General features: G+C 41.2%; 2 protein-coding genes and 2 long non-coding RNA genes across 7 annotated transcripts in view; 3 read left to right on the top strand and 1 right to left on the bottom strand.

Moving 5' to 3' along the window:
• Positions 1-109: 109 nt before the first annotated feature.
• LOC119019856 lies at positions 110-4,721 on the top strand. Of its 2 annotated transcripts, none has more exons than XR_005075173.1 (3): positions 110-381; positions 3,671-4,086; positions 4,568-4,721. It is a non-coding gene; the product is annotated as an uncharacterized LOC119019856 (long non-coding RNA). The 2 variants fall into 2 exon arrangements; XR_005075174.1 differs by having other exon boundaries at positions 110-406.
• piwil2 (piwi-like RNA-mediated gene silencing 2) lies at positions 1,855-18,953 on the bottom strand. Of its 3 annotated transcripts, XM_037098785.1 has the most exons (25): positions 18,800-18,906; positions 17,920-17,950; positions 15,926-16,376; positions 15,707-15,812; positions 14,939-15,053; positions 14,141-14,313; positions 13,851-13,941; positions 13,297-13,407; positions 12,563-12,680; positions 12,226-12,347; positions 11,640-11,720; positions 11,435-11,548; positions 10,171-10,359; positions 9,910-9,994; positions 9,371-9,463; positions 8,910-9,050; positions 8,201-8,314; positions 7,780-7,968; positions 6,793-6,894; positions 6,581-6,697; positions 6,225-6,313; positions 5,512-5,617; positions 4,728-4,981; positions 3,412-3,519; positions 1,855-2,669 (listed from the first exon to the last, which is right to left on the bottom strand). In XM_037098785.1, exons 3-25 carry the CDS (start codon positions 16,340-16,342, stop codon positions 2,513-2,515), a joined length of 3,192 nt encoding a protein of 1,063 aa, XP_036954680.1. In that variant the 5' UTR covers positions 16,343-16,376; positions 17,920-17,950; positions 18,800-18,906; the 3' UTR covers positions 1,855-2,512. The 3 variants fall into 3 exon arrangements, with proteins under 3 accessions (XP_036954680.1, XP_036954679.1, XP_036954682.1); XM_037098784.1 differs by lacking the exon at positions 17,920-17,950 and having other exon boundaries at positions 18,800-18,953; XM_037098787.1 differs by lacking the exon at positions 17,920-17,950 and having other exon boundaries at positions 18,804-18,949.
• LOC119019855 lies at positions 18,286-19,942 on the top strand. The gene is made up of 2 exons (XR_005075172.1): positions 18,286-18,509; positions 19,498-19,942. It is a non-coding gene; the product is annotated as an uncharacterized LOC119019855 (long non-coding RNA).
• A 5,825-nt stretch (positions 19,943-25,767) lies between these two features.
• The window catches only part of htr7c (5-hydroxytryptamine (serotonin) receptor 7c), a 29,129-nt gene continuing 26,955 nt past the window's right edge, over positions 25,768-27,941 (top strand). The window contains exon 1 of the mRNA XM_037097018.1: positions 25,768-26,932. Coding sequence (XP_036952913.1) covers positions 26,469-26,932 — 464 coding nt within the window. The 5' untranslated portion in view covers positions 25,768-26,468. The remainder of the gene's footprint in view (positions 26,933-27,941) is intronic.

Genomic DNA, 27,941 nt, shown 5'->3' with positions numbered 1-27,941 from the left:
CATGAATGGCTGTCTTTTCCTCATACATCTCAATCATCCTGCATTTTCTAGGACTGACCATCCCCATGATTTACTCTAACTGGCTGTAGCCACGCCCCCAATCACCTGACCTGCAAATAAAGCGCCAGAATGCAGTCCAGCGATGAGGAGAAATGTAAAATGCAAAGAACTAAAAGTATTATTTCGGGGCTACAGTTTCTGGCTTTAGCAAGTGAAATGGCAGAAAGTGACAGAAGCGGTAAACAAAGCGAGTCCAGCGCCGCAGACTTTGGAGGAGTTGAAGAAAAGTGGTTTAACTTCGAGCCAGAGACGAATCTCTGCGCAGTGACAGTGTGCAAGCTGCTGAAGGAGGAGGGGATCCCTGCGCTCCCTCTGCCTGATGTGCGTCATCATCATGAGGCTGAACGTCAGTATGATCGTTGATACCATAGACATATAAAGAGTAGACGCCGCAACGGCTGCCGGACAGGGAGAAATGCGGCGGCCATCTTGGGGCGGTCATTCTACTCCGAGTTGAATGAATGTAGGCTACTAAGAAGAACGAAGAAAGAGGCATTCCACTTCCTTCCCGTCCCCATTTGTTATCCAGGTTTTGTTTTAGTCACTCATGATTCTCTCTCTCTCATTTCTCACTCATTGACCTGATATGAGTTATATTGATACTCTATATATGATTTATATATATTTTCATATTCTCTGATATATAAATGTATCTATCTATCTATCTATATCTATATATTATATTATATTATATTATATATGAATCATATTGATACTCTACATGATTTATATATTTTTCATTTGACCGCCCCAAGATGGCCGCCGCATTTCTCCCTGCCCGGCAGCCGTTGCGGCGTCTACTCTTTATATGTCTATGGTTGATACCTCCTTCGAACCTAAATTGCGAAATGGCATTGCCCTCACGCAGCGCCAAGGCAGATATTGTGTCAGGTGGCACGGCCACTACAGTGCCGGTTACACCTGAATATTGTCTTACTCTCTGATGAAAGAGGAAAATAATCTTTATTTGCGTTTATAAATTTGTGTTTGTTTATTTACATAGGGATCATTATCATTATAATGTATACCGACAGACATATTTAATGAAGACAGTAAACACAAGGGTAAAAACTCGTGCATCAATGATCAATGTGTTATCATCGTGAAGGGTTTCTTCAACTATAGATGTGATCCTAACACAGTTTGGTGAAAACCCCAGCTCTAGATAAAATGTCACCTTGATTAACACTGTTCCTAACAGCACACAACTCACATTGAAAGACTGCACTTATGTTATGGACTGTGTTAAATGTGTGTACCAGTACGCATGCTCTCTCTCCCCCAGTGAAATCTTATAATTCGTAAATTTGAGATTAAAGTGGCGGAAGTAGATCTTTGTTATGCACGGATTATACATTTGACCCCAGGTGTCGAATTTGTACTTGTCATTTCAAAATTATGAGAGTTTCAAGTTTTAAGTGAGGAACACCATTAACTTTTTCACAAATGACATGGTCAAAATGTGTCCACATACCTCTCACTACATTTTGTCTGTGTATGTTATTCCTGGTGTGGATGAAGCCCCTCAGCACCTTTGGTATGAAATGGAGCACCTGCTGAGATCCAGACTTTATCCCATTGCATCAGTGTTGGCCTTCACTAATGTTTGGAAATCTTGTGGAGTTTTCCTCTTACTGCAGCTATTAATTCTCATGGCTTTAGAGTGAAATGTTCAACAGTCACATAGAGCAAATAAATAGGATGAAATAGGATGACCACCTCAATTAAAGCTGATATACTCAGCAGCACTATCATAATCATCCCATATAGAATTTGACCAAGAAAGAAAATGACTCAGGTTGTATAAAGTGATTTATAAAGTACAGAATCTGTCACAAAGGAAGGTCTGAACATGAACAAGAACAGTAGCTCAAAAACGCTGAAAACTCTAAACTTTGCCAATTTTTTCCCCCACTAGGCTTGAAATAAAACGTGTTTATACCATTATGATATACATCAAGGATTTACTGCAGTAATGCAATAACAGTGTTACATTCACAGAAATAGTTGCAGCTCAAGTCCACTGCAGGAAGTTAAACCCGTGAAGTGCATAGAGCATCAATTTTCAAAATAAAAGACTGTGCAGACTTGTGCTCGATTATGACATCAAAATAGACACAAAATAAATAAAATAAAACTATCAGGAACACTTCCAGTGGGGAATGAAACAAAACCAGATGGCAGTCAGATCAAGAAACAGTTGTGCCTGGTGGAATCCCACAGCCAGCCCTTTTATCAAGATGTGAGAACTGAGGCAACCCTCTCATAAACATCAGTAGTACTGATCAATATCGGAATCCTAAGTAGAAATCTACAGTTAACTTAAAAGTCTGAACTGCCACATGTCAATAATGACTCACTCATTAGTTCAAATGAGTTGATTGTCATTCAGTAAGGTTTTTCCATCAGTATTTGTTGTCAGCAGTATGTCTGTGGCAGTAACTGGTGCAGCTCAGAGGAAGAAGAGCTTGTCGGAGAGTTGTATTGCTGGCTCAGAGTGCAGGTACTGGCCAGACAAGTAAGCCAGTTTGTGGGCATACTTGCATGGTGCTGGAACGCGAATGGTACCCGGCCAGTTCCAGTACAGGTGGCACATCTTGAACGTCAGCCTGATGTGGAGCCAAAGCAACAATGTTAAATGCGTTTTGGCACCGAACAAATGAACAACCAACCAACCAGCTGCATTAAAACCGTATTCTAGGGCTGGGCTGTTTGACCTTATGATATTGATTTATTTCTGAGCTATACTGTGATACACAAAACATATCTGGATAGCAATATCAGGACAAAAAGATTTTTAACAAGTAATCATTTGTAATGTGAATGTAATGACTTAGCGGGTAAAGGTAAGTAATTAAGTATAGCAGTCTAGTAAGTTCAATATAACATCATTTTACTGTAATGTTGCCTTTAAAACCAGTAACACAACACTTTTGCAATATCACAATACAATGATAGCCAAAAAAACCAAAAAAACAATAATGACTTACAGTCTCATATCACAATAATGGTATAATACTGATATACTGCCTTGTCCTATTCATTTGCATCCTCCTCATCCTCGCCTGAATACAGTTAGGTTCAGTCAGAGCCAAATGTTTGAACATGCTTGTTAGTTTACATTCCCTGAACTGTAAACATTTTTCAAGTGTTGACAAATTATGTATTTTAATAAAAGACATAAATATATGCTTCTAATACACAACATTAAACTGTTTTTCTCCAATAATCCACTATGAGATGTCTTTAAGTCTAAGTTTATCAACCAATGTTTTGTTTCACTGAACTTCAATAAAGACATGTTTTAAATGTCTACCAGTAATCAGAGCAACATTTGGTAGTCATCTATACCTTTGCAAATGGTCTGGTGTGAGGTTGGCCGTGTTGTACAGAGAGATGTAGTGTGTCGGAAGTCCACAGCCATGGCGAATGTGATGTGCCATCAGATAGAAGTCCACCCTGAACAATAACAAAACACCCTCAATTAGGAAACAGCCAACATCAAATGCATATTTTTTTGAAGGTTTCCTTATCAAAGTGCAGATATTTACTATTGGTGCCAATGGTGTTTTAACCTTTTTTTTTGGCCTTCTTGTTGCTTTATTAACAGGTGGGGACTGGATGCGAGAAAGGGGGATGACATGCAGCAAATGGCCAAAAGTCACTCTTGAACCCTGGGCCACTGCAGCGAGGACAAATACTCTGTACATGGGTCACATGCTCTACCAACTGATCTATTGGGGCGTGTGTTGTAGCCTTTTTGTTGTGTGCAGGTAAAAAAAGAAAAAAAAACCCCACAATGCTACATTCAGAGTGAACACAATAAATGCAGTATATTCACTGATTCTTTTATAGGGCTAACAGTGTTTATTTGGGTTCTGTCCCCAATGTGCAACTAACACACACAGGATAATTTTGCAAGTTATTATAAAAGTTGATTGTGGATCACCTTTCACCCAAGCACAGTTTAATTTCAGCTTTCAGTGGATTTTGTTGACCAATCTAAGACATAATGGTCCATGGCAGGTAGAGGTAAGAACTTTAGCCCGAGCCCGAGCCCGAGCCCGACCCGGCCCGAAATTCGGGTCGGGTCGGGCCTAAAATGTCAATCATTACGTTCGGGTCGGGTCGGGCTCGGGCTTCTCTCTCGCTGACTTTTTTAAAAAATAAATATATGTTCATAAAAATGTATACTAAAACAATGTGTGGACACTAAACTAAGGAATACTTATTGTAAATAAATAATTTGGATAAAACAGAGAAGGCGGCGCTGTAAGGTAATTGCTATATAACTACTACTAAACAGGAGGCGCAGAGCAAGAGCACGCTTTGCGCACGGCTTTGCGGACATTTCGTGAACGTAATCTTGAAATTTCGGGTTTGCTTCGGGCTCGGGCCTGCAAATCAAGTTAATTGGTCGGGCTCGGGCTGGGTCGGGCTTTAATGCCTGCGGGCCTGGGTCGGGTCGGGCTGGATTTTTTAGGCCCGATCTTACCTCTAATGGCAGGTAAAATTACTTGTAACATCGTGCAAACTGTACTGCTGCCATGATCATCAAAAGTTTTAAAATCCTGCCTTCAAAAACAAACAGCTGTCTATCACCCAAGCCTCAGAGTTTAAAAGAGGATCTGTTACCAACTCATTCACTTGGATTCATTAAGACTGACCAGTCTCTCTGGGTCAGCGTGTGATCCAGGACTGTTCCTGGAGGTGGGGCCCCAAAGTTGTTGGACATGCAGGAGTAGAGGGTGGTGCTGATGCGCTTTTGGACCACAATGAAGACCAGCTTGGGCTCATAGGTGGGGAAAGTCTCAAAGCATTTGATCAGCTGTGGGATCTCGTACTGCTCAACCATCCTCAGCTGACCGTCTGACACACCGTCACGATACACCACAATCTTCTCTGGCAAGTTGTGGTTCACCTGCACAAAAGAACATTAACAAAAGCCAATGATTTAGTTATGGCATGGCACTCCTGCCCCCCACTGGGTGTTTTATGAAGTTGCTGAATCCAATGAGACAGACACAAAGAAGGGAGCAGCCACTGCCATCATCTGTGAGCCCTGGCTGAAAGGTTGAGGTCTGGTTTAGAGCAGGGCTTGACAGTGTGGTAATGTAAGTTTTTTTTTTTTAACTGCTTTAAACTCAAATTTTGGCCATCTCTTATAAATTGCTACTTTTAACAGTGAACTGCAGTTATTGTGACAACACAGTTTACACTAAATGCTTAAGTATTTAAGCTGAGTACAGTTGTGAGGTAAAAATACTTTGATGTAAAGTGTCTAACTCCAAACTCAGTGTACATTTTACCAAGCTGCTGTCAGAGATTAAAGAAACCAGATGCAAGCAGTGACCAGGTGTACCTCAGTACAGTGACAGAAAACAGTGCAAAAAACCTGACAGGATTACAACACATTTTAGGTATTACAAGCTTTGCCATTGTGCAATTTACCTCATAGTACTTCTGCAGTGCAGCCAGGAAGCAAATTCTGAAGCCATTGATCAGCTCTTCATTGGGTGTCTGGAAAGTTACTCTGGAGTACCAGCGTGTCAGTGAACTGGAGAACAAAAAAGCAAAAGCATTTCTATTAAAGTGAAACCCTCAACAAAAAGCACCTCGTGTTCATGTGTAGAGACCCTGGTGATACTACAAGCAAAGTTTCATGATGTGTCGAGCCTTCTTAGTGTTTTGAAAATAGCGATTTTGATGCTAGTGCTAAAGTGCCCGTAGCACTCCCACTGAAAATTAGCTTGCCCAAAAACCAAACTCGTAATTATGCTTTTACACGAAGGTCTGACTCATATTCTATCACAAATTGAGCCTTGGTTGCTTTTTGGCGCGAGTTTCACTTTAAGACTAGATTGCACAAAACGGAAGGATGAAAAAAACATTTACTCTCCAAAACACAAAGATGTTTAAAAGTGATATGCACATTTAATCTTTTATTTCTATTGTGGGGATGTACCAATAGATTTTCTGCAGACACAACCTCATAATTTGCCAATCTCATCGTGTAAGAAAGGACACAAAGCTGTGTGGCAGATAGGTAGTAACCAAAATGTTTACCACCAGTAAGCTCTGAGCTCCACATGAATTCATTTTGAGTAACCGCTAAGAAATTATTAATCCGAACAAGAATCAAAACTGGAGGAAAAAAAGTTTACCTGTTCACACTGGCAACAAAGCCCATGACTGATTGATGCACCTTGCTGGTGTCATGGTGGACGTCCACTCCAACCACCATTAAGTGTTTCTATTGAAGTGAGGCAGGCATTCATTACTTTTTATCTTTATGCACCACAACGCCTGTGATCAATTTCTCATTAGAATATGATACATAATTTCACAAGGTACTATCAATTATGCAATGTTATGCTTAGTTTAAAGGACCTACTAGGAATGAGCAAGTGCACCATCATTATTGCAAGATACAGTCACAGTAGAGATATTTTCCCTAAACCATCCATAGACCCAGCAGATAAAGAGTTTCTTCCTACTCATGTAAAGACATAAAACTCACCAGAGGGACACTGACTGTCCACAGCTCTCCTCCCAACTTGCTGTTCATCTGCAGGAGTATCTTTTGGGCAACACTCCTTAGCTTTTGCGGCTTGGCAATTGTGCGCACATTAATGGCCTGATAACAAAATGTATGACAAAAAATAAATAAGTCAAGATACTCCATCTATTTCTAAACCAATCATACAGATTCACTTGAAAAACTTTACAAACCTGGGACGGGATGGGACTTTTGACACAGCAGAGCTTCTTGATGGCACTGTAGAGATCGTCTCTGTTGCCAACCATGATGCACACTACAAGCTGCATCTTAGGCTGTGGACAGACAAGAAATTAAAACATACACAGAGTGGACTTCACATTTATGTTTTGGGCTTGGTTAAGTGGTACCAGAGAGTCAACGATGTCCAGTTTGTATGGCTGTTTACATTTTTAATTTGTGCTAAACATCACAGCATTCATTAGTAATGACAAAGAAAGATGGATGAGGCAAAATGGACACTGAATTTAGTCAGTTTGCAAAACTCATAAGCTAAACACTCAAACATGCAGAATTATTCAGGGCCCGACACCAGCAGTTGCTAAGGTTGCCTTAGGAAACCAGACTGACACCATTTTGCAGTCTCTTGACTGCCACTGCAACACAGTTACACAGAGACAGAACAGACACTTTAACATGGCAGCAACAACACAACAACTGCTATCTAGTCACAGCAAGAGCTATTCAGTCACATGGATTTGTTGAGTGTGAATGCGGAGAGAATTATGTTAATGCAATATCTGATAACAAATTAATTAATACATAAATTACTGTTAGACACTAAAACAAAAAAATACAACATAGCCAAACAGCCTCAATGTGGCTCAGATTATCTTTACTGCAGTGAAATGTCAATCATATTTTAAGACTACATATCACAGCACATGCACTTGCTCCTCTGTGCTACTCTTGTACTGTAAAATATGTTTACCAACACACTATTCAGACAATTAGCACAGAAAGTGAATCATTCTCTTGATTGGCTCTCATTCATATACTACTTGAGCTTTAGCATCAGTTACCATCAGCTTGTCAAAAAACATGCAGGGAGAGCATGACAAACATGTGTTGTGGACACACCATGAGTGATGCAATTAGTATAAAGGCAGTCATTACACTTAATAAGCTACTAATCTGAATGCTACATATATATTTAATACCTCACTGGTGAGCTGAGAGTGGATGCTCTTGAGGTAGGTCTCAGTGCGGTCATCCCTGAGCTCCACACGAACGGGCCGCTCCAGCCGCACCCCGATAGGCCCAGCCACCTTTTTAAAGGTTGAAACCAGCTCTTCTGCCTGTTCTGCACAGCGGCGAGGGTAGAAGACGGCCCAGATATTCAGTGGGATCTAAGAGTAAGATGGATCAAGTTGGTGAATAAATACTGCAGCCATTTCTGAGACTGAGACAAAATAACTGATGTGGTTGGAGGCTGGTGGTTGCAGAGGGCAGATAGCAGCTGTGGCCACCATCACTGCAAGCAGAGTTTGCGTTAAGTTTTAAAGTTTCATACGTCATGTCAGATAAATTGTAAAATGAAAAACAAAGAGGCATCACCAGACATTTATCTACAAGACTCACAGAGCTGATTGAAGCATCCCTGACAACCTCTCTGGACCAGGATGAATCAGAACCTGTGGCAAATGATGAGGACTGCAGACAGATGGTTTCAACAGGTAGAGTTCTGCCTTTGACCTGCAAGAGACAAAACCAATACACAATATACTGTTCAAAACAAATGCACATGTGGTTACAAGAAAAAAAATGAAATAACAATAATCAAATATACCATTGACATAAGTTTAATAAGCAAGAGCCAAGCAGAACACATAAACGCTAGATTATATTGTCTGCTTACCTACCCGCTTCACCACTGTGCACCTATTTCACATCAAACAGCATTTTAATATCTGACAGATACTTTTTATACTTTGTTTTAAAACCCATGTTCCTCTGTACCAGACCTCCTTTAAGTCAGGACCTTGTTTAAACCCTAAAACTGACTCTGAGCAGAGTTGTTATCCACGACTTCTAAACAAACCGTAATTACTTTCTCCCTTTTTATATTTGATGCATTTTGTAGACTGACATTTATTCATTCATTCTGAATCAACCGTATTCTTGGACTGAAAAGCAGAAAAACAATATTGGATTTATCATAATAAAATAAGGCCAAGACACTTTGCATTGTTTACAACATACAGACTTCAAAAGTGTTAATCTGAAGTGAAACATACTCTTTGCATGAAATATTGTAAAGCTGAATCTGAAAATAGCTGCTGAGCCTCACCACCAGGAGTTGTGAGCTGATCTCCAGTCCCCATCGGCTGAGCTCCTTCTGACTCTCAGGGTTGGTGCTGATGTTCTTCAGAAGCTGTTTAATTGAGCTGGTGTGCTGCTCACCGCTCACGTTGATGTGCATAGTCACCTCCTACAGTATGAAACCTTCACTGAGTCATGAGTTCTTCTTTTAATTTATACACAAACACATTCAGACACAACATTGTGATTTTCATAAGCACTGATGCAGCAATTACATTATAATGGAGAATGCCCAAACTGGTGTGAACCTTGTACTGTGACACTAATTTATCTTTCATTACAAACCTACCACAACTGCTTCAGAAAGACCATTCTTTTTACTGTTTAAAAGGAGCATTGTCTATACTTACAGCTACAGCTGATTAATGTAGGTGTCTGAAGATATAAAAGGAAGAACATAGAAACATTGTGTTGAAACATCACATATACCTGCATGGTTTTGAAGTCCTTCCTCATTTTCTCAGAGATTCCTGTCATGAAGGAAAGCTCTGGCACCAAGAGGATCTCTCCAGTAATGATTTGCTGCAATGAACCAGAATAAAAAAAATATCTACACTGCTCAGAGTTCACTGTACATATCTTTGAAATACTGTAATTACCTCTTTGAATCATTATGCTTTTCATGGACTCAACAACCTAAAATATTCATTTGTGTATTAAACTACTGAAGTCCAAGCAGGTTTTTCATCGAAACCAGATTGCTTCTCACATGGGAAAATGTGCAACAGCTTGATATGACAAACCTGTTTTAGTTGCAGTAAAGCATCTAATCTGATTTTGTGAAATTGAGGTGCTGACATACACATTGCAAGACTTGGCCACTAGGTGGCAATCTGACGCAAGAATTCACCTCATGTCGGCTGACTGGTCTACAGTAAGGATCACAAGAATATTATGGACAGAAACACAGCCAACAGTGTGTCTTGAACATTTGTTATGATGTTAAAATAACTTAAGAGCAGTTCTACCTTCCCTCCTGGCCTGGCTCTCTCCTTCGGGCGATGCATTAGCAGAGGCTGGTCCATCTCTTTGATTGTAATGCCGTAGTTCTTGCTGTCAACAGATGGAAGCCCGTGTGATGCAATGATGACAAGTTAGAGTGAATTAAAAGAACAAAACAAAACAAAACAAAACACACCAGTAGCCAGATATAATTTGGATTTTTGCTGCTACTCTGAAATAGTCACCATTTCAATGCACAAAAAAAATCAAATTTTGATAAGTCTCACCTGTAATACTCCACAAAGGTTGTTTTAGTGCCATCCATCAAAGTAAAGGTGTCTTTGGGTGACTTGTCCCACTCAATAGCATCAATGCGGTATGTGCGGTTGTTGTAACGAGTGATGACAATGCTGCCGATGAGTTCTTTGGTGCATTCGTCTTGGAAATTCTCTTTGCTCTGTTGATACAACATGTTCCTGGCGGCAAGAAGGAACCAAAGGTAATTTTTCTCTTCCATTTTTAAACAGAAATTATGAATAATCTACAGATGCAATAGATAGACTGCAACAGACTAATGCATTTGGCAACTCACTGCCCTCCAATTCACCTCAGACACACCAAGAATGTCACATCTTACAGACTGGTATTTAATTATGTATGACTGTATCATAGAGTATGGCATCTGTATAGCTCTGTGTGCCTGAGTAATGGCACAACCAATGTTCAAACTTGTATGAGTATGTCTGGGTACCTATATAGTAAGAACCAAAAATAAACACAGAATAAAAAGATGCATTCTTGTTTTTATTACTCTGGAGTCCATCAGAACAGATTTTTCTACTAGCTAATTTTTAGAAATATGAACGATGTCTACAGGATTGGCACACGACAATGTCCACAGAGACACACTGTGATAGTCGTGTTCTGCCTCTGAAGCTTGAATGAAGTTAACTGGCTAGCTATGCTAAGGAAACTTAGCCAAGAAAACAACAGTGCAAACAACAATGCTAAGATTTAGCTGGCCATGGAAGATGCAATCCCAGCCCTATTTTGAACTAACCAAGTGACTGCTGATAAAACTAAATGTTTGACTTATGAGTCACCTAAAAGGTGTGCCATAACAAATGTTTAGGATAATACCCATGTGATTTTTTTTTTGTTGATATAATAAAAATGTAATAAATATAAATAAATATAATAAATATATAATTCAAAAAAATCTTATTGTGACAAAGGTAATATTGCAACTTGTTCAGAAAATGACCTTATACCCTTACACACAGCAACAAGCATGGCTGAAAGTGACAAAGTAACAATTGTGGAGGACTCGTTTCCTCGAATGCGAGCAACAACTAAAGTATGAAGAGAGAAAAAATTGTGAACTAAAAATGTTTGTCTATTTTTGTCAAATAGTAAAGAATATCGTTATGACAGAAATATCCAGAAATATTGTGAGATTTCAGCCACAACGTTTCCCTACATGTGACTATGAATTTATCTCTGAACTTGTACCCATTTGTATGCTACTGTTGAGAGCCGTTCTGAACTCACATGACATTCAGCACAGAATCGTTCCTCAAGACTTTGTGAGAGACATCTATGCACAGGTACAGGCCTCCGTCTGTGCGCTTAATACAGGTTGAATAGCCTGGCCACACTTGCAGCCTATAAAACACACAAGAAGGATAATGAACGGACTAGAATTGCCATGATATTATATTGTGTCGTGCCTCGGAAGATACAACTCAATACTAACCCCTGTTTTGCCAGAATGACTGCGCCTTCTGGATCATAGTGATTTCGACCCACCAACTTCAGTCCAATGACTTTCATTACCCTTGGAAAAAAAAACAACAACACTGGGTCACGTACGGTCATTTGGACATCTTTCAATACATCCCAACATGAAGGTAGAGAGATAAGGAGATAATTGTGGTTGCTTGGATTATTTCATTAAAAGGGCTCTGACACAAAGCCAGACTGCTTTCAAAAACTGAGCATTTTGCTTGAACAGGAAGGTTCTCCAGGAAGAAGAGGACATTAAATTATTAATCAAAAAACAAACTCAGAAATAATGGTCAAGGTGAATATGAAACAAGTAAATGGAAACACTTAATTATCATTATGATACTTGAATTTCCCTCGGGATAAATAAAGTACCTATGTTGATATGAGTGGATGGAGGGCAATTACAGCATGACATTTTAAATCCTTAAGCTGACAATGACTGCCATTATCGCTAATGTTAACTACATGAAATTTGGGGAGCTGTTAGACACTACTTATTTGCATTTTGACTTCTCCCCCCCCCCCAACCTTATAAAAAATAAAACTTAAAATACCTTCTGAGCACCACGTTGTAGAATGGGATGCAGAGATCCGAGTTGGGTGGCAAAATCTTCTTCATTTGGATTTTAATTTCTATTTCTTCATTATCAGTTTGTCTCAAACTCTTGAGAACCACCTATTGGTCATCCAGAGATAAAGTAACAGAAGGAAACTGGTGTTAACTTCAGCAATGTGACTTACATAAAACTCAATGCATTTAAACTAATATTATTTAAGAAGAGGAATTTAATTATGTACATACAAAAATATTAAAATAACAAAAAGGACAGAGAGAGTAAACACCCCACACCATAGTAAATAAACCACACAACTTATATTTGTGATACATACGTCCTTCAGTTTAATAGGCAGGTAGAGTATGGAGCCATCAAAAGCTATCACTTCCCCTGTGGTCGAGCGGTGATCTTTCATCATGCCAAAACGCATTGCCATCGATTCAACATTTGGACTGAAAGATAAGATTGAAAATGCACAACTTCTAGAATTTGTACAATACTTAGTGTTGATTACCATTAGGGTTGGGTGATGTCTGCCAAATTAGCATATGACATTCTCTACTGTGAACAGTGCGACAGAAGATGACACTGTGTTTACTCATTTGGGGGAGCGTGTCCCCTCAATGTTGTCATAAGGCAGGAGTTGCTTATTATCTCACCACTGTAGCCAGCGCTGTTTCCCACAGTTGCTCTGACATAAATAATCAAACGTGTGTCACCCTGCAGACGAGACCATCTCCTGTTACCACCACATGGTGGGGAGCCTTAGGAATCACGGTATTTCGATGGTCAGGGACTAGTAGTCGATGGCTGTCAGCCATCAGTGATGGACAATGGGATCGTTCATCTGCCCAAACCTAATTACCACTATAAACTCACAATATGACTAGCAATAATATCGTTTATGCCTTTTAGCACAAAGCATGCCACCTCTGGGATTTTATTGTCAGCAATGCTTTGAATTTTGGCTTTGTTATGTTCATATTTGGTTCACATCATTCATGGTCACATTAATTTTTTCCATTGACCTTTTTGTTTCTAAAAAAATGAAACACACATGATACTTACGTGAATGTAACATGGTATTGATAAACAGCTTCATTCTTGCATCGAATCGGGATGTGGTTTGAAGCTATAGTTATAGGAGCTCCTTTTGTTCCAGCCTTATTAATTGGATCACTGACAAGATGGAGAATATGCATGCAAAATGTCATTTGAGCACAAAACACCACAACAGTGACTCACTTTGTAAAAATTAGTTTGATATCTGTAAATCTGATGTGAATTATGGAAATTATGGAAAAAATTATGGAATTAAGCGCTGATCAAATGTATAACATTGTTTTGCATCTGTAACATGCTGCACTTGAACACACCGCAAAAACAACAGTAAAAGTTATACTGTGCATCTTTATGTATAATAAAATAATTTAACATTTTACTTGTAGGTAGAATGATGGAGAAAAAAACAAGTTGGATGAATGATGTAATGACAATACACAAATTAATATCTGATATTGTAGACTTGCGTAACTACAGACACATAATGCCTGCTGGAGGTCAGCTCGGTGTCAAGACCCTTAGAGGTATATGCTTTGTTAAGCATAGTTAAGCATACCTACCGGACAGCCTCCATTTTCAACTCCACCTTTGCTGGTGCCACAGTAGAAAGCTCCAGCACTTCTTGACTGGTGGGCATTGCTGCCATGGTCCCTACACATCATTTGCATTTTAACATCAAGCATTTTTAGTCCTTCTCACATCAACTTCCATGTAAATAAACATCAGATAACCTCCATCAAAAACACACTAAAATAAAACATTTTTGGGATGAAAGATGGGAAAAGAAAACATTTAATGTCCTGCTGTGTTGCATGATTTATCAGATTAATTTGTTTCTCAGATTGTCTACCTGTGAGGGAAGTCTGAGACTGTAAGGCTGCTTGTTCCTCAGGGGCTGGAGCAAGAAAATGGACAGGACCTGGAGTAAAAGAAGGGGATAGAGTCCGTCCTCTTCCAAACTGAGGTATCGCTGCTCTTCCATGCCCCACCATTGTCCTAGGGGTCAAACCTCGGCCATGGAAACTGTAACGGGCCAGGGGTCACATAGCAGTTGTCTCAGTTCTTGAGAAAATGAGAGAACTCTCTCTCTCTTTTTTTAATTTTTGAATTTGTCCTGGCTAAATATCTCCAAATACTGGTCAAATTATATTGATTCTATTACGTACATTTTTTTACCAACAAGAAATCCACGATACACTCAAAGTAGATGTACAGGTAATATGAGGGACACTTACGGCTAACCATTGTAAGAAACTATCCATCTTAATATTTGTGATCTCGAGTTCAAAGCTGCCATTTCATTTCATGGAAACAAAAATTCCAGTCAAACTACTGCACCACTTCAGTTAAGGAGACACCTCTCACAACAACTACAAAGTAAAAGCAGCACCTCATGGCCCAATAAAATGGACTAGCGTACATAAATAAGTAAATAAATAAGTAAAGTAACAAGTAAATAAATAAATAAACAAACTTGATTCAGATCACAGCTGCATACTTTAAGTGTAAATCAGGCATTCAATAGGTATAGACAGCTGCAGGATTAAAATTGAATTGTATCTGTTCTGTATGCATGTGTTCTTGCACTGGGCTGACAAGTGTTTCTGATATTTAGTGTAGGTCAGACACTGCATCTTTTGCCACCTACCTGCTCCCTCTGCCCATAACTTCTTCAGGTTGGCCACAGCTCTCTGGGCTGCTGAGTAGACCTGAAGGGGCACCTTGCAACTTAACATCTCCCAAATCTCCAGCTGCTACTCTTCCTGGAACAAAATTTATCTACTCAGTTCTTATGGATCTTCTGCGGCATGGGTTAAACCTGTATTGGCAATCAATCTGAATGAATTAATGCATGTCAGGCCACTGAAGTTTACTTTTGTCCACTCTACGAAGGCTGAGGAGGAGACATTAAGGAAAGCTCCTTTAAGGATAATGATGTTTAAATGTCATTTAAGCAACTCTAATCAGACATACAAAAGACAATGAAAAGAAAATGCATGCAAATGTGGGACAGCCAGAGGTCAGAGACACCGTGAACCAACTCTGCCATGACAAAATCCATCTGGCTTTTTCGAAGTCCAAATCCATTCCAAAATTATTTATTAAACAAAAACAAAACAAACAAACAAAAACAGTTATAACAACTAATGGCTGCGTGCTAGAGTCAGAAATGGCAAAAAACAATATAAACACTTTCTTCAGCTTTTTTGTACTGTAGGAACTGTTCAATCAAAATACTTGACAGAACACACAGTATTTAATAGAATAAAAATAAACGAATAAACTAATATTAAACTAATATTATAGTATTTATTGAACACAGATTATATAATTTTATAGCTGTGACAATGTATGAATAAATGAATGAATGAATGAATGAATGAATGAATGGCCAAGCTCTATTACAGATACAGACCCACTGGAAGTGTTCCTCTTCCCCATGATGTCATTGACGATTCAATGCCAATTCCTCGAAACATTGAGACCAGTGCTGATGTTTGACCATGGGTGGGCGTGTCAACCTGCAAGCAGATAAAAACTCAGCTCTTCATTCAATCAGCTCTTAATGTAGGGCTATTGAATTTATAAAATAACTGCAACTGTGCATGCACAAAGACACATTTTTGACCCTAACCTTCGAGGTCTCTTCTGTGAGATGTGGTGTTGTGGATTCAGGTGGAGGTGGTAGTGTCTGTCTGTGCTGTGGCTCCAGACTTGGCAGGATGGCACCTCTTGCCACCCCTACCTTTGGTTCAGCTGCTCGGATAGAAAGCTCTCTGGCTCGGCTGAATACTCCATCTTCAGGCTGCAGCAGCAGCCCCCGAGCTAGTCCAACCACAGGTTCAGCAATAGGTAGTGCTACTCCTCGTCCTCGTGGGATATCGCCAGGAGTGAGAAAACCTCTGGCTCGTCCCAGACCAGGTCCTTCAGTAGAGAGCGGCAGCCCTCTACTACGTCCTACAGCCAGCTCCTGTGGCTGCAGTGCTCTTCCGCGTCCCACCCAAGGAACGCCTGTCATACCACTGAGGTCAGGAAGCTTGTTTGGATCCATTTGGTCTACTGCTGATGTTACCACAATGGGTTAACTGCAACGAGAAAAAAACATAGGATAAACGTCATCATTCAGCTCGTTTACCAATTTAGAGGAATATTCTGGTCTAAATTTAATCCATGGTCTCACACACCGTGACACCAAGTAGGACACCCCCCGAGAGATAAAGTTTGCGGACCGCTAGCTTAAGTGTGAACATGGATTAAAATTTACACCAGAATATCCGTTTAAGATTTTTTATTGAAGACACTGTGCAGTAGGGGTAGACCGTCATTCAGAACTGTTATAATTACTGATATCCTTGTTTTTTGACTGTGATTCTCCTTAAAACAAAAATCAATCCTTGCGTTAGCAAATGAGTCTGTGATGCTGCGCTGTGACAGCAGACCCTCGTGTACAGCCAGCTGAAGTTAAATGATATGGACCCATTGCTTGTCTATTTCACACATGTTCAGCATCTTCTAAATTGCCTCTTTGACATGCTCTGCTGCATGAGACCCACGAAACTAGTACACATACCGGCACATTGTAACTCTAATTGTCAAATCAATGTAACGTAACACTAAGATGACAGGGCATACCGGGGACTCAAAAACTCCAGATGATGAAGAAAACCCTGATCCTGTACAATTAATTTAATTAGCTTCTCTGTAATATTTTATTGTATCAAATGAGTAGTATTAAATGCAGCACTTTTGTTACCCTTTCACGAAATGGTCTTATTGCAGATGTTACATGTTGATGCTGGGCTGCTTTCGCTTCCTACTTCAAAGGGATATTCCAGCATAAACTTAATCCATGGTCTAATACACCAACCGGCAAAGCTAGTAGATGTTTGATGCCCCGAACTCGAATGTGCTGGGACCTTATTTGTACTGTTGCTGAAGTTTGGTGCTGTTCTGAGCATTATTTGTGGCTATGAGGGGCTTTTAGATGGCGGTTTCTTGGTGGAGGCATAGACTGCAGTGTATTGTTATCATGTGGTCTTTTCTGAGGCTGCTAAAACGTAATGTAAACTGTAAACAAAATGTAAACTAGCGGTCAGAAAACTTTGTCTCTCTAGGAGGTTCTAGCTCGGCGTCACATTGTGTTAGACCATGGATTAAATTCACGCTGGAATATCCCTTTAAGTTATTTCCACACTGCAGACATTTTCGCCACAGGTTTACCAGAGTAAAATTACATGCGTGTCTCAGTTCTGCCACAACTGTGGAAAAATACCCATAATGGCCCCAATTCCAATCCTGCAGATCAGATCGGGACATCCCTACAAGAAGGGCTTTGTTTTTGTCTTTGTCATGTATGATGTTCATAGTACGGCACCAAAGTGCATTAAACTGACATTACTGTGCAATAATTACACAGCTCTTGTGAGAAGTAAGGTGCAGTACAAAACTCAAGCACTGCAAATATAAAATACAGCAAGATGGACTTTAACTGTACTGAGGACAGAGTCTTCTTTGTCATGGTGTACTCTACTACTCCAAAAAAACCTCACTTTTAAATGTAAAATTCACCCAAATACTCAAACACTGTGGCATAATTTTAACACAGCAAGGATTCGTCAATAGACTTACTGACATGCAGGTACTTTAATCAGGTGCAAAGCTGCAGGGGAGAGAAAATTAAAAGACAATATTGCTGAGAACACATGGTAAATATGCTAGCTAGCATGACGCATAAGGAAAAAGCCTTAATGGTGCGTTCCATTGCAAGTCGGAATTTTCGAATTCACACCTAAAAGCATCTCAATGCATTTGCTCACAAAAAACATGGATGCTCGCTGCAAACGAGTGTTTGCACAAAAAGTCTGGGAACTTCACAAGCAACTACAGCAGCTACTTTACCAGTTAATGGCATTTAAAACGAGACAGAAGGAGTTGGCTCCTAACGCACCCTCAAGAGACTTCTATTGAGCACAGGTCAACTGAATGGAGGTGAGAATGACATCTACAAAAGTTGTGCACTTTTAACAAACAAACAGTGATGCAGCAAATCGGATCTTGCCCAAGTTTCCAACTCTTACGGCCGTTCCATTGCACTTTTCCTTGTTTTTGACCCGAGTTCCAGGTGCAATGGAATGCACCATTATTATCGGTTAGCCTGACATCAAAGCTAACGGTAATTGGCTAACACTAGACATTATGGCGCCTACATTCATGGCTGGGTAAAGTACTATGAATTTATCCACTCACTGACGTTGTTGACTATGCTATCCAACACTAGACAATACGTTAAAAAAGACATTGTTGGCATGGCACCACTGGTAACCTGACTACATTAACACTAAGTCAGCTAGCTTACTTGACATGTGTTGAGGAAAATGTACACACCTAGAGTGACAGCCACTGGAGAATAAATTCGACCAAAAGTTACAGAAAACTCGTAAATATGTTTTCCCAAAGAAGAATAATAGTTAACAGAATTAATTATCAACGTTACAGCATGAGGACTTACATACACTGGAGTGAACCGTCTCCAACCAGGCTCAACGTCAAATTGATGTTAATCAGTCTCCGGAAAGAAAGACTTGATAGACGGTCGCTTCCCTCCCACGGCCTTATTGGATAATCAGTTGATGCTGCAGCAAGGCATTGGTCTACTGCACCTGTCAATCTATAATAATGTATTTAAATAATGCGGAGGAGTATTGTTTTGTCGCCCTCTGGTGGTCACCACCTGTGTAGACGACCTCAGGTGTGCAGGTGGTGTAACATAACGGGGAAGTCGTGGCACATTTTAAGCATCAGTGACAGTGACCTGTATTTCCTGTGATTGATTTTTTAATGCTGAACCATTAGGTGCAGTCCAGGTTAGATTTGGAGTGATTACTTTATGATAAAATGATTAAATTGTTATATTAGATGAGTGAAGGCAATGCTGCATTTGGTCTTTTGCTGGGTTATTAATGATGATTTTTTTTTCTTTTCTTTTCTTTTTTTTTTTGCCTTTATCACCACACATTAACCCAACTATGCACCTGATCAATGTCAGAGACAACTTTCCAGTTTGTCTGCCATTTTGACTATCAGAGCAAATCAGATATTTGTGTGCAAATCACATAGGAAAATTAATTATACAGTAATAAAACTTTTTTTGTAGATTTTACAATACATGTTATCCATCCATTTTCTGAAACCATTTATCCTTTTCAGGTTCAGGGGGGGGTCTGGAGCTGACCCCACCTGATACTGGGCAGGATACACCCTGGATAAGCCACCAGTTCATCAGGGGGCTGACGTATTGGGACGAGCAACCATCCACGCTGATATTCATATCTACGGACAGTTTAGAGTAACAGATTAACCTGCCTTTTCTCTGGGTCAGGGGAGAACATTCAAACTCCGCACAGAAAGGCTGTGCCTCAGCCGGGGCTCGAAACCCAGGACCTTCTTGCTGTGAGGCAACACGAAACAACTTCCTTTTTGGACAATTACCCAAACTAAGAATTGGCTGTGTGTATCACAGCAGCTTTAAGGCATTTAAGGAAAAATTGCAAGTCTTGGATCTTGCCAAGTGTCTTGCTTTACAACTACAGACATTTGTTTTGGATAGGAGCACAACTTAAGCACAACTTAAAAGATACTCATGATGAAAAGATGCATAGATTGTGTGTGTCTCTCTGTAATTTGAAGAGAGATACAGGTGGACTAACACTCTTAAAAGTACTACAGACCTTGGAGCTTTAGTTTTCAGGTCACCGGTCAGACATATTAGCAATTAGTCTTAGACCCCTTTGAAACAATCACACAAATGCTCCCAGAGGTACAGAGGTGATGACTTTGTGCTCGCACCTGGACTCTGCAGGGATAAATGAATCACTGTTCCAGAGAGTACCCATTGCTTTGGTCCTTTTCTATTGTTTCCTGGGGAGTGGCCTGATGGGACAGTGTGTTTAAACTCCCCTTGAGTAACTTTTGGCTTGATGGTCATGCTCATGCCTATTTGCATTCTAAGAAAGTCAGCATTCAACAAATTCCACGTTATCCTTGGAGCCTCAAGTAGAACAATCACATAAAGAGAGAAAGATAAAAGTGGCCCCGACAAGGCTTGTAAATCATGACGAGGGATGTATATATTGACATATGTAAGGAGGAGTGCTGCAGGCATGAAAATTAAATCGACCCTCCATAATGAATGTAAACACTGCCCCCGCCCCAAAATCAAAGACCGAGACAACATCAGATTCAAACAATTGTGCACGATGTTACAGTGGCTGTCAAAGCAGGACCAGTCGATTATGGCGTATATTGACTCTCTACTCCCTGCGTGTGGCTCTGAATATGTTAACCTCGCCAAAATGTAGATGTAAGGCCGTGTAGCTGAGAGCTCGTCAGTCGGAATTTTATTTGACCCTTATCATTGTAGTGCGAGTGTCCACGCAGAGATCAGAGTCAGCAGGGACACGTGGCGGTTTGTGGGTGAGAATCAGGTGAGGGATGCTTGCAGTGTGCTTGCGGAGCGAACTCGACCCCGTGGAGAAATGAAACTTGGAAGTATTTGAAAAGCCCCCTCCTCCTTAGTGATGAGCGCCAGGCTTGCCCACATCACCGAAACTGACAAACTGTCATGCTTCTTCTATGGTGTATTCTGTTACTCCCTTTTCTTGATGCATAAGACAACAGACTATAAAAATATCCACAGAGAAGCGTTATTTGTGTTGAAAAGACGAAAATCAATCTGTAGGCGGCTCGATTCATTGACACACTTGAGTAACCCCCCACGAATTGTTCAATATGTGGACATAAAAAGCCTGTGAGATACTGAAAACTTTGCTCTCGGACTTGAATGAAAGCCACCCACGGACACGACTAACCATGGCAAAGTCTGTTAAACACAACTAAAGAACTAGAGCGGGACACAAGCTATGGCACTCAAATTTCATTGTCCTTAACCATAATTGAAGCCAAGCAGATCTCGGATTTTCATGTCCTGGATATCTGGATTCACACAAGTTTTTTTCTTGACCAGCAAACAGCGTCCATTGTTCCAGTCCATTGTTCCAGATAAAGGCCATCCCTGGACAGAGGCGCAGACAAGCGCTCCGGTATCTAACACTGTGTCCTGCACATGAAACTGTGGATTTTCGATGTCATAGCAGATACTTTACCATTAAAGCTTAAAGGTAAGATAAACATATACAGTTTAAGTCTGCCTAGTTGACTCATAACAACACTGGCAGTGATGCTTCAGTGAGGAGAAACGTGTGTCTGGCTTTGACTCAATTTCTGAGTGAAGACTGGGGAGTAACGAGGCCACGGTGGGAGCTGCTAACAGCAGCTGAGAGCGAAGTTTGTACTAATAGAGAGAAAAGACATGACACATTTATTAGTATGGAACCAGACGGTCTTTTGTTGCTATGGCCATGACTTAGAAGATGTCATGAGTTTTCACTTTTTTTCATCCACATTAAGGTGAACACTTTTGTTAATGGGCTTAATATAACAGGTTCATGATGGAAGATGAAATGGCCTCCTTCTCTGCTGCACTGCAGTTTGTGTTTTCCATACCTAATCTTACACCGTGAGCCATAACCTCATTCAGGATGACTTTTGATGTACCAGAAAAAGGACATTATCACACAGGATGGAGGATGTTGTGAGGATGTTAACTTTATTGACATCTCCATGTAGATTCAAGACTTCAATTCAAGGCTGCACTGATAATGATGAGCTTCAGTTGATAAATAATACAGTCAAAACAGGTAATAATAGCAGAGAATAATAACAATAATAAGGAAGGCAATATTACAGAATAAATACTCAATGGTCAAGCTTAAGTCTGAGTTAAAACAAGAAGGCAGAAAATGTAAAAACACAAATAAATATGAGTCATAACAAGTAAAAGGAGTAAAAGTGATAAAAGGCAAACTCACAGAAAGAGAAGAGAAAAAATGAACAGATAACTATAAACATAAATGCAAAATTAGAAATACATAACAGAATAACAACAATAAAGGACAAAGAAGGAGAAGAAGAAGAAGAAGAAAACAACAACATCACATTGAAGGAATTTGGGACACTTAAAGAAGATTATGAGCAGTAAGAGGAATGAAGGACAAAAATAGATTAAACATAACAAATAAGAGTAGTAAAGGACCCAAAAAGGAAATGATGAGGGAGGAATTAAAAACAGATAAACAGACCGAGAGCACTTAAAAGTTATGAACGATGGAAATAAGCGGTTTATGAGAAGTGTCAAACAAGATAAGACCCAAAACTTAACATTAGGAACAAGATAAAATACCATCAGCTAAAAAGCCACATGATAAAAAAAATGAGATTTCCACTACTGGAGCGCCCGCACAAAAACAGCCTGGTTACTTTTGGTCATGAGTCGAGATTCTGGACCCATTAATTGGATAGCTCCAGAGGATCAAGGGAAGGTATCAACTCACAGATTCAGGTGTTGTACCACTTTAAAAACAAGCGGGGAAATGTAAGATATGTAAGATAAACTCCAAACCTCACAGAGAACCAGTGGAAAGCAGCAAGGACCAGAGTAATGTGGTCGCTGCTCTTTGTGCGTGTTAACAGTCTGGCGGCATCATTGAATGTGCATTGGGATAATGAGTTACTAAAATAAATGGCGTTCAAAAAAAATTCAAAAAGCAACTGTTGGGCATAACAATGACTTTCTACGGTCTAATTGAAGCAGAATAAAACAATGAACAAATATAAACAAAGCTTAGATTGATACTGTCAAGGAAACACTTAGGGGTTTGCAGTATTGTCTGTTTTTCATTAGGAGAGATCGCCGCTCTTAGTTCAGCGCTAAATCGCAGACAAACACTTCTATTATGCCGTGATGAAATTACCTGTTCGCTGCCCGGCGCTCCTGCTCCGCGTCTGATTGTGTCACTTTATTAAGGTCATGTTCGCAACTCCTCAGTTTCCCTCAGAGAAAACGAGATAAACATTGTTTATCTCCGCCCTGGCCTACGGAGAGAGGACCATCTCCACCTGTCCGCCTTCAGCTGCAATCTGCCTCTCAAGAACAGACATCTGACTTCCACTGACTGACTGATAACATTATGCCAGTTCATGTCGGAGGCACAGATGGGCTCCCAGCCAACGCAGTCGATAGGATTACCTGTCATGTCAGATGCAACATGTTTGGATAGGACCTGAAGGGCTGCTTTTGGCAGCGCGCTCTGACTTTGAAACATCAGAAAATGATTGACGTGTTGATGTAGTTACAGGTATCAACTTGTACAAAAATGTTAAAACTTGATGGCAGCCATGGTCGGGACATTTCGATTTATATTTTGGCTTCATTAGGGTTCTTACTGCCCAATTAGGAGGTTCGGGCTGGGGAGCAAAACTCACACGGAGTCACATGGGGCTTGTTTATTGGACAGAGTCTTAGGAACCTGACACCCAAACAGGCAATCGGGGATTTTCTGGCAGCACGGGGGGATCAAAACAAGTTTTGCATTTTGAGGTCATTTCCTGTAATTGGTTCGAATTACACTTTCACCTCTGAGAAACCATGCCACGCTTTTAATAAAGGCTGGACCTGGTTACACCAAAGTTCAACTGTCAACAAATGATGTGCTCAAGCATTAGAGCAGAGTCCATACATACTGATGCCTGGAAGCACCAGACACTTGGACGGATTACTGAAGTGGCTCCACTGAGCACTGGCCCAGGGCCCGAAGCTCTGTTTGAAGTTGTGGTTAACATGTTTGTTGGATAGTCAATCAAACAGCTATAAAGAGAGGGAAACTGACTACAAAGACATACACGGGCAGCTAAATCAGGGCAAATGCACTAGAAAAGATTCAAAAACGGCGTCAAACGATCAAAGAAGCACAAGGTGAACACAAACAGGAGAAACACGACTACACAAACACTCAAAGTAACCATAAACACAGGCAAGCCACCACACAAAGATGCAGAATGACCATAATTTGATGCAAAACAGTCACAAAATATGCAAAATGATAACAAGAAAACGCAAAATAAACATGAACAGACACAAAACGATGATGCCTGAGTGAATGTCTACGCTTGCAACAAAGAAGCAGCTCAATGAACTACTGACAACTTGCAAAAGGCTGATCTGCATTTCTCTTGCCATGCTTCCTCTTGACTAGGACTGCAAATGATCAATTCATCTGCCAAAAATGTTCAAGGTTAATCATTTAGTCTTTAAAATCACCACACCACCGCGCTCGCGTCTTCAAACTGCTTCTCTTGTACAACAAACACCAGAGACTCTCTGTAAATAGTATCTGTAAGTGACAGAGAAAAGCAACAAATCCGTACATTTCAGACACGGAGAGCAGCAAACGTTGAACAACCTTTGCTTGAAACACACAGGAACGCAGCTGTACTCCTTATACCACCACCCCTCATCCCCCCTCAGTGTCTCCTCATTGATCCTAAAGCCTAAACCACACATGTGTGAACCTTTTCATTACTGACATGCCGGGCAGGCTGCTTTGCATAAGCCCAGAGTGCTCCCCTGTGAGGCTTTCCACTCTGGAAACGTGACCCTCCTCTGACCTCTGAGCATCTGTAGTATCCTTAATGTAAATGATTAAATTTTCCTTGACGGCAGGGGGCCGAGGAGAAACAATCGGCGGTCACTGGCTTTAATCCGATGTGACAATCATGAATGACCTGTCTGTCGGACTGAGCAGTACAATGTTGAGTAAAAGCCTGTGGTGGCTGTGCTGGCAGGCTGAGGGAATTGTGGGAAGCAGCGCTGGCCCCTCCAGAGCCGGAGGGGACAAACACACCACAGCTGTTGCGGCCTGGACGATGATGCAAGCAGCCGAAGTCCTGGGAAGCTCTCCCATATGTCCCTCCTGTCTTAGCGCTGGACTTTCTCTGCTTGAATTCGTGGAGCCGGAGCGAGCGGGTGGGGAAAGCGTGTCGTAGGCCTGCGCCACGAGAGGGAAACATGTTTTTTCTGTTGCTTTTGAGCTGTTCTATTTATAAACAGGTGATTTCTGCTTGTTGGAGGCGCTGGAGACGTGCCAAGAGGTTCATTTCCTGTCTGTTCTTCGAAACTCAAGAGGCATGTGGGAAAAAACTGGAATCTTTTTAAAGCAAACTTGGTTGCAGTTTTTCCCCCCTAAAAAAGAAAGAAGGAAAGAAGGAAAGAAAGCTTGGCTGTGTTTGAGGGCCATCACTGGGGATGCTAGTCTGCCATACTGACTACGTCTTCCAGAGGAGCAGGAATATTCAGAGGGATTAAAGGGACACAGTGTAGTTTTGGAGAGGAAATTCAAACTCACTGACCTTTACAATATTAAGGTGGTGATGAAATTCTGAAATATGATTTTTTTTTCCCATAACTGAACAAACAAGAAGAAAATAAGGTCCCCAGAACACTGTTTGAAGCTAGAAAGGTGGCAGGGTCCGCCACACTCAACAAAGTAAAACAGTATGGGGTCAGATTGTTTATCTAGTTTGTTTAGGCATAAAACATTTTTTTTTTTTATTATCAATCACTGTAGATCTTTTTCTTCTGATTAAAACTCCTTTCTCAAAACTACACAGCGCACCTTTAATAAATCTGAGTCTCTATTTCCAGCCCAGCACCCTCTGCATTAAGTCAAGGTGCAGTTTGGAGAGGGAGCCCTGTCCCCCCCCACCCCCCATGCACAAATGGCCACTAAACTATTAATGATTTTGCGCGCTTGCTGCTCCCTAACTCCACTTCGAAAGCGAAGCGCTTATCTCCCGTATTCAGTAGTTAGGAGGCTGCCTGTGCGTCCTCAGTGATGCGTCACACGAATAGGTGCGGTTTGCGCAGCGCAACTCCCCAAATAGTCCATATCTGTCTGGTTAGTGCACCGACACGCAGGCACTTCGGCAGCAGCTATGATTAGATTCTGTAACTTTTGTTTCCACCTTGCAGTTTTGGAGTAGAAGTTCGTTCTGGGGATGGAGCGTCCACCTACAGCGCTCCCTCACACGGATCACCCTTGAACAGGAACCAGTCGAGAGCTTGCGTGAGTCCCCGGCGGCTCTGATGTCGTGCAGCTGCAACAACCTCGATCGAAAACCGCTGGACAAGAGCCGGGAGCAGGTTACACACATCCAAATATGCGCGTAACTGGAGTGCACTGGCGAGGCGTCCCTTGCACCCCGACCGAGACAACGTTGTCGTGATGTACAATACTTCGGGAATTGAGCTCACTCTTAACAAGAAGGAGGATATTTCCGAAGTTATCAATGGCACCGTGCAGCTTCTCCACAACGCCCTCACCGCCAGTCCCACAACCATGTGGAACGAGTCGTGCGGGGAGCAGCTGCAGGATTTCGGGCGCCCGGAGAAGATCATCATCGGGGTGATGCTGGCGATCATCACGGCGGTCACCGTGATGGGCAACACGCTGGTGGTGATCGCGGTGTGCGTGGTGAAGAAGCTGAGGCAACCGTCGAACTACCTGCTGGTGTCCCTGGCAGTGGCGGACCTGTCCGTGGCCATAGTTGTGATGCCGTTTGTGATAGTGACGGACCTCACCGGGGGCAAGTGGCTCTTTGGAGACACGTTCTGCAACATCTTCATCGGCATGGATGTAATGTGCTGCACTGCCTCCATCATGACGCTGTGTGTGATCAGCGTCGACAGGTGAGTTTTCAAAGTTGGCGACCGAAGCCGCTCTGGTATTTCGAAGCCCGTTCGTTCGCGGTGGCACCCGCATTACGCACCCAGTGCGCCCTGCGTGGAGGAGCCACATGTATGACCTTTTTTTTTTTTTTTTTGTTAAAACAAGCTGCGCTAAAGCACTGAGGCACGCCGGGGGCAGGGGCACACCGAGTGCAAATGAGGTGATGAACGCTTGAGCGTCTTTGCGCCAGAGAATGGCTTCTTCTAAATGCCAAACTCCAGATTTCCCCCTGATCATCTGCGCGGCACTGAACCGGAAAATTAGCACGCAGACTGTGATTAATGTACTGCTCGCTTAATTAATTTGCTTGACCGGACTATGGCCAGCGTATCCCGTAATTACGCACTGCCACGTCTTTGATATATGAGTTACCACCGTCTCTCATCTCTGTTAAGGACACGCAGGTCGCACCTGCTCTCGGTCATCACGCCTCCTGAACAATCTACGTTTCAAATCAATTTAGATGCGTGTGAAGCGGCTGGAATCGGATTTACACCAACAGTGCACGATGTAAAGTTGAATTCAAAAGAAAACTGAAGGCCCAGATATTGCTTGTTCTGTCTCAAAGATAAGAGCTTTACCAATTAGGGTGTTTGCATTAAAGGGGTACTATGTAGTTTTGGAGATGAAACGCAAACTCTGAATTATTTTTTTTTTTGCAATGAGGTAATAATGCAAACTCAGAAATATTTATCTCCTCCACGACTGAAAAAGAAAGCTGTTTAAAGCTAGAAAGATGGCAGGGTCCGCCACACATAAGCAAAGAAGCCCAGGATGAAACTGTGTTTGTCCTTCAAGGTCAGTTTGTTTATTCAGACATGAAAACAGAGATTTTGTTTATTTGGTTTGTTTAGGCATAAAATAAAAACAGTCAATGAAAATCTTTCTCTTCTGATTCAAATGTATTCTCCCAAAATCACACAGTGCACCTTGAACACATCGCTCCAGAATAATTCATGAACGTGAACT

This window comes from Acanthopagrus latus, chromosome 5, assembly GCF_904848185.1.
Source record: "Acanthopagrus latus isolate v.2019 chromosome 5, fAcaLat1.1, whole genome shotgun sequence".
Taxonomy (NCBI): Eukaryota; Metazoa; Chordata; class Actinopteri; order Spariformes; family Sparidae; genus Acanthopagrus; species Acanthopagrus latus.
This window is presented reverse-complemented; position numbering and strand designations above follow the sequence as displayed.